General features: G+C 43.0%; 1 protein-coding gene across 1 annotated transcript in view; it reads left to right on the top strand.

The window, feature by feature from the left end:
* The first annotated feature begins 5,704 nt into the window (after positions 1-5,704).
* The window catches only part of Gsg1 (germ cell associated 1), a 16,580-nt gene continuing 15,025 nt past the window's right edge, over positions 5,705-7,259 (top strand). Inside the window, 1 exon segment of the mRNA XM_010638409.2 lies at positions 5,705-5,930. Coding sequence (XP_010636711.2) covers positions 5,883-5,930 — 48 coding nt within the window. The 5' untranslated portion in view covers positions 5,705-5,882.

The following is a 7,259-nucleotide window of genomic DNA, read 5'->3' as shown; positions in this document are numbered from 1 at the left end:
ATATATATATATATGTATGTATGTATGTATATATGTCAGGTATACACTGATGCCTGAAGTCCAATCTACCCCACAGGGTTCCTCCCTGTCTTCCTTTATTCCATATTTTTATGTCCCTTTTGTCATAATTAGAATTGACTCCCAACAGCATCAACAAATACATTTCCTCATTTGCCCAGTCCCACGATAATCTAGAGTAGTTTCACAATTGCTTCACACATCTACCAATACTAAGGCTTATGATACACCAAAAAGAGTTTAGGAGTTGGTTATAATCTCCCCCTGTTGCCAATCAGATGAGGGTTCTTTTGCTCAATTCATATGGAATCATGAATTGGCAAAGTACAGCTCTGCAAGTAGTCCTGATGTCGCTAGATGATAGCAAGTAGTGCCAGATGCCAACAGTTGACAGAGCCAGCTGCTGGTCACTGCCTCCAGTGGCCATCACCATTCAATGCCACCTTGTGCCGGACACTCTACCCACGTCAACTCTACCAGGTGCTGTGTCTCACTGCTGGTCTTCATTGGCACCTGGTCTCTAGAGCTCTTCAGTTAGTAGCTTGGAGTATGTATTTGCTCTGTTCACACTACTAAGTATAAAAACTCCTATGTGACTTACAGGACTTTTGGAGCCCATAGTACTTGAGAAATAAATCAAAAGCAGATTTGCAAAGTGATTATTTTAACAGGTCCTGTCCTGCAACACAGTGGGGCTAGTACCCCAGAGGGAACCCTCCTAGACTAAAACTCAGTTAAGTGCCTGGGAAGGACTACCTAGATAGCAGTTTGCAGGCCTGTTTCAGTGAGGGTGAGGGCTGAAACCAGAGGATCCTCTGGAAGGCTTGTCGTGAATGTGGATGTGGGAGCCTGCTGGCATTTGACATTGGAAAAGTAACTTCTACCATTGAGGCATTGACACAATCTATGACTCTATTTGGCTTTTCTGAGATGAGGGTCTCAGCTATGCAGATGAGATTGACCTGGAGCTCTCTGTGTAATCCAGGCTAAACTCACTGTGTAATTCAGGCTGGGTTTATGGGATTACGGGTGTCGACCTGGAGCTCACTGTAATCCAGACTAGTTTTATGGGATTATGGGCGTGCACCACCACGCCCAGCAAACAATACCACTGGACTGTCAGGTAGAGTGGGGCCTTCGCTGGCCGTGATCCGGGTCTCACCTTTTCCATCAGGCTTTTGAAAGAACCACCTCAGTTCAAACCCATTGCCATTGGCCCCAACCCCCTTCTTTAAGAATGTTGCTTTTTTAAAGATAAACTGGGCCTGGTGGATGATAGCATTAGAAGGGTTGAGGAAAGCATCGAACAAAGGCAGAAGCAACGGGAAAAGGACGAATCTTGGTATCAAAATTGGTTTTCCCCTTGCCCCGCTTGCCCCTGGAGATTGTTAAGTTAAAGATTGCATAAGGTTAATTGTTGATGTACGCCTTCCCACTTACCCCTCCCCACATTTGGTAAAATACTGATTGCTGTATGCTGATAAATGCTTTGTCCCTTTATGGTTAAATGCTTGAGTGACTCATGTGATTGGTAGAAGATTTGTTTGAACTGTCCAATAAGCTTGCTGAACCTTCCCCCTGGGATAACAGTATATAATCGTTTTGCTGAGCCAATAAAGAGCCTTTGATCAGAAATCAGACTTGGGCCATGTGCTCTAACTTCTTAAAGATTTCCTTCACAGACATTCAAGATCGGATCGGCCTCTGATGACCCACGAATAAGAGGCGGCTCTCACCTCTTATTCCCCGCTGGACGGGGTCCCCCTAGAGAGCCGCATGTGGAGTATGCAAATAAAGGGCCTAGATCCCTCCATTGCAGGTGTTACCCAAATGGACTAAAATGGCTGAAGTGTTGGAAGGGGGACCATGCTGCCTCACTGCACTCATGTTACAGTGGTGATAGCCAGGGAGGACACTGCCAAATAGTCCTGGAGGACCCTGAAGCAAACCGGCCCAGTCCAATGGGGCGCAAAAGGAGGCCAGGGGAAGGGGCAGAGTGGCCACTAGCCAAGTACATCCACCTCCAGCTAGCGCAGGGAAAAGACAGTCAGGCACTTCCCATCTGTCTCACCTTCACGCCCAGCCTCTCGAAAGACTGACGGTAGAGAGAGTCAAAGGCTGCATTCCAGAGCTCTTTGGATTTGTTCTTACTTTTGCTCATACCCTTTCAGTGTGGTTATAGAGTGCAATTATTATAGAGTACTCATGTAGAGTACAATTGGGTTTGTGGCAGTTTTCTTACAGTTTTAGGTTTTATTTCTCTTTCATCTTGTTTTAATTGTATTTTTGAATGAGTAAAACATTAGCATATTTCTAAAAGTCAAAACTGTAGCAAAATAATTCCAAGAGAAGTGTCACTCCCCTGCAATCTCTTCCGCTCCTGCCCTTTGTAAAAAATCAGCTTCATTTTTTTTCCGTTTTATCCGCTCTGGATTTCTTTTAGTAGCGATAAACAGATATATGCTTTGTTTATCCCCCTTTCTTATACAAACGATGGTATGCTATATATTCTCTTCTGTGCTTGGGATTTTTCATTGACTATTTCCTGGAAACTGATTTGCATATCAATTCTGGAAATCTCCCCCTTGTCTATTAGTTGTTTTTTTGTTTTTTGTTTTTTTTTTTAATAGCTTCACAGTACTCCCTGGGAAATGTGTGCCATATTTTATTCAAGCAATTTTCTGTGCTTGGATATCTAGGTAGTTTCCAATATTTAATCATGACAAATAATGTTGTGAAGAATTTCATGCATATATATTTTCATATTGTGCAGGTGTATCATCAGGGTAAATCCCCAAAAGGTTGATTTCTGGTACACATGAGGTATTGTTAAATGCTGCAAAATTCTCCTCCCAGGGCTGCAGCATTTACCTTCCCACTGAGAGTGTATGAGAGCACCTCTATAGCACAGTGTATTGCCAAATTTTTTACTTTTGCTAATCTGCCAAGTGAGAAATGCTACCTCATTGTAGTTTTAATTTCCATTACACTTTTTATAAAAAGTGAACCTGAGCTGCTTTCATACATTTAGGAACATTTTTATGTCTCTTTTTGTGAGTTGCCCATTCCTGAATTTTGCCCACTTTTCTATAGGAATTTTTATCTTTTTTTCTCTTGATTACTAAAAGTTCTTTACCTAAGAGGGAAAATAGCCTTTTGCTAGTGACATATACATATTTTCTTCTTGGTTTTGTGTATGGCAATTTTTGCCATGCAGAAGCTTGGTTGGCTTTTGTTTGTTGTTGTTTTAATGTAGTCAAACATATTAATCTTTTGCCAAGTATCTGGACTTTCAGGCTTAGTTAGAAAGCCTTTCTTTACACTTACAATGTATTTGTATAATTTCATATTTAAATTCAGGTCTCTGGTCCACTTACAGTTTACTCTTGCATATGATATGAAAAACTGAATATGATATATATTTTACTAAAAGGCTATACAGTTTGTTTCAACACCATTTGTTTTTAAAAATCATCTTTTTTCACCTCTGTCCTAGGTTGGAGGTCCATACATAGCTGTGTATATTTCTTAACTGACTAATCTATTCCACTGGTGTTTGTCTAGTCATGTACTGGTACCTCACGGTTCTGATCTATTAAGAATAGTCCATACTGGGGATTTAACACAGTGGTTCTGCCACCTGCCTCACAAGCACAAGGTCTCAAGTTCAATCCCTGGTACCCAAGAAGAATAGTCCTGCCTCACAGCTCGTCCTTTTCAGGGTCCTTCTAGCACTCCTTGTGCATTTTTGCTCACGAGATTTTAAATATCAAGTGCTCATGGTCTCTAAGATTCTCATGGTGCCATGTGTGGTGGTGCACACCTGTAATCCCAGCATTCAGGAGGCTGAGGCACAAGATCTTGGGTTACACAGTGAGTTCAAGTCCAGTCTAAACAACATAGTGAGACCCTGTCTCAAAAATGAAAACTAAAAAAATGCTCGTTAATGTTGGTATTGGGATTACATTAACTTTATAAATGAACTTAGAAAGAACTGACATCTTGATCAACATACAAAAGCAAAGCATTTCCATTTTGGTTTATTGAAGTCAAATTTATCCACCTTTTCTTATCAACAATTTGGCCATCCCAGACCTGAGGATCTACACTTGAATAATCTCCCAGGTGACGTGCTTTTAGGGTTAGAGATTGGGTGTTCAAGTATGTTCCCTTTTTCGTTTTGTTGTTGGTGTTTCTTGTTTCACTTTCTTTTATTAGTTATGAAGATTAATGGGATTGATTTTGGTGGATTTGTACACATATATAAAATACTTTGATAATTTTAACCTCTATCACCCCCTTACCTAACCTGCCACCCTAGTTTCACATTTGGGGGCTTTCCAATGTGAATAATATATTTTGCTCATGTCCATCCCCCACCCCAAGTAATTCTTATGTATGGATAGAAAAGCAGTGATCTAGAGTCCTCAGAAGACATCTGAGGCTTCAATAGATATCAGCACATTCCCCTCCCAACCTGGTCCTTCTCCCTGCTTCCACTGTGATATCACAGAGTACCTCCATGGGTCCCCCAGCACCACCCAGGCTTTGTCAAGTTATTGAAACTTTCAGGCCTGCTGTTCTCCCTTAGACAGTTACGTAGGTAATTGAGGTCATTTAATGAAATGATACTTACTGAGCAACTATTACCCCCTTACCACTATACTGGGCACCGCAGAAGTAAAGTAGATTTTGACCTCAAGCAGCTTAGAATTTCATAGAAGAAACAGAGTAACAGTAATCTTCTCTCTTAACACACCAAAAGCAGAAAAACTGTTCAAGACCTCGTGTAGAGAGGTTCGCATTCTACAGCCCTACCAGACGTGCCCTGTGAGTTCACAGGAACAGCTGGGATTACAGGGTATTGAGACAGGAATCAAGGCTGAGGAATGAGTCCCTAGGAACGAGCTCTAGTAAGGCACAGAGGTGGACTGGGTGTGATGTTTCATGTGGCAGCAGACCCCCATCCAGACAGCTGGAATACGAGGGAGGCTGACAACCTCAGCCTGAAGCCTCAGAGTTATGCCTCCATGTTACTCCGACCCAAGCCCAAATTAGGGATTCCTTAAAACTGTTAATGTAGGGCCAGGGATTTAGCTCAGTGGCTCCAGCACCTGCCTTGCAAGCACAAGGTCCAGAGTTCAATGCCCGGTACCAAAAAATAAAACAAAACAAAACAAACAAACACACACACACACACACACACACACACACACACACAAACTATTAATGTATTCTAGGTTACCAGGCAGTAGTCCTTTAGAATAGTAATTCCTGTATGAAGTTGCCTCTTGAGAATGGCCTAGAGTCATGCTATCCAATTCAGTAGCTACTAGCCACAGGCAGCTTTTTAATACTTATGATGTGGATGGTGTAACAGGAATTCCTAATTTTATTTCATATGACTTCAAATTTTAAAATGGAAGTAGTGTATTTTTTCCATGGAATCCAACTTTATTTCGGGAGTGCTGCATTCTACTTTTACCATAGTAAGATTCCATTGTCTTATTGTAGTGTGTGTTTTAAGTTTTTTAACATGAATACTAAAGAACTTGAAGTGATGATGCCTTTGATAAGCACCAGCAAGTCCCTCTCCCAACCATATCTTCCTGGGCTTGGGCAAGTAGTGGGTGGGGACATCAGGAAGAGCCCTGCCTTCCACTGTGACATCACAGAGTGAATCCGTGGGTCACCATCCCCACCCAAGGGGCCTAGGGAGTATCATTTCCATCTTCTCCTGCCCACCACACAACACCTTGCCCCTCTGCTGGAGAGAGGGAGCCTGACTCATCTTCTCACTCAGATGGTAAAGACCCAGCTGAAGAGAAACTGAAAATCTCTTCACTCCTGAAGTACCACAGTGAATGAGCAAGTCCTCTCAACTGACTTACAATGTATGCTACACCCAGGAGGTAGGTACATGGCTTGTTGAAATCCCATAAATATCACATGTGTGTACAGTACTATCCTTAATGTTAAATTTATAACATGGGTGATATCGATGCTTTGATTTTCTTCACTTCACATGCTCACAGTGAGGCGCTCACAAACACACTGTAGCATCACACAAAATGGAATGAAAATGGGTTACACAACCCGGTTATTTATAAATCTGGTTTATTCAGTACTTGGGCCTCTTGCTTTCCCATCTTCTTCCACTGAAGCTTCCTGTTGAAAAACTTTCTTCCTTTGCTTCTTGGTCTTCCTTTTCCCTTACTGGTCCCAGGCGCTGCTTATCTCTTACAGCTCTTCTTTTTTCCTTCCATCTCTACGATTCCTGTTGCTAAAATCTGACCATGGCCAGGGGTGACAGAAATAATGGAGATGTGCATCACCCTGGTGAGCTGGGCGGGCTGACAGAGGAGTGAGGTACCTCCAGGGTCCCACCGGAAGCCAGTTGCCATCTGGAATGAGGAAAGGAGGAGAGCCTCGGGCTCCTCTGGTCTCAGAGAATCTGGGAGAGTCTTGAAGGGATCCTTCCAGACCCAGCAGGACCCTCACAAACAGCAGAGATATCTTGCCTTGTTCAAGCTTAGCACCATATCTGGACATGACCAGCCTCCTTTCATACTGAGAACTACCTACAACTTGCAGCTCAAAGGGTTTTTAAAAAAGCCGTTCATTCATCACTTGTCACAAAAGAGAAATATGAAGCTTGCGATTAGCCAAGGAACTACAGCACACACACCGGAAGCAGCTGGAGATTAGGCTGCTCAGAAGGAAGGTCAGGAGAAACTGAGAGGCACTTCTGAGACTGCACGACAGACCCAGCGGTTCGGAAGCACTGTCGGTGTGGGCTTAGGCAGCTTCCTGAATTCAGAAGAAGCCCAAGTGAATAGACCATAAATAGGAGAGGCCTCAGGAGTGGTTGTGAATATAATAGAACAAGCAGGCCGTGACCGAGAGTAAATTTTATGGTTTTGTATCACTGGCTTTCTAGGACAGACACAGAAGGCATCTAGGAGAGTCTCGGCTACCAGAGACCTGAGAAGCATCAAGTACATCTAATCCTTTGCCTTATCCTTCAGGAGTTTCCACAGCTGACTGAGATCTGTGACTTGTTGAAGGTGACTGTGCTCGCCTTCTCCTGAGGCAGGCTGGTGACCAGTCGAAAAGTTCTGAACACTCGCTCCCATTTACTTTTACTAGCTTTGTGGCCTTGAGCAAATGGCATGCTCTGGCCTGAGCCATCATGGCAGAAAGACGATGCCGCCTCCCTCCCTCTCTCTCTCTCTCTCTCT

This window comes from Fukomys damarensis, unplaced genomic scaffold, assembly GCF_012274545.1.
Source record: "Fukomys damarensis isolate Sample0158 unplaced genomic scaffold, DMR_v1.0_HiC HiC_scaffold_19, whole genome shotgun sequence".
Taxonomy (NCBI): Eukaryota; Metazoa; Chordata; class Mammalia; order Rodentia; family Bathyergidae; genus Fukomys; species Fukomys damarensis.
The sequence above is the reverse complement of the archived record's forward strand: the minus strand, read 5'-3'. Positions and strand labels throughout refer to the sequence as shown.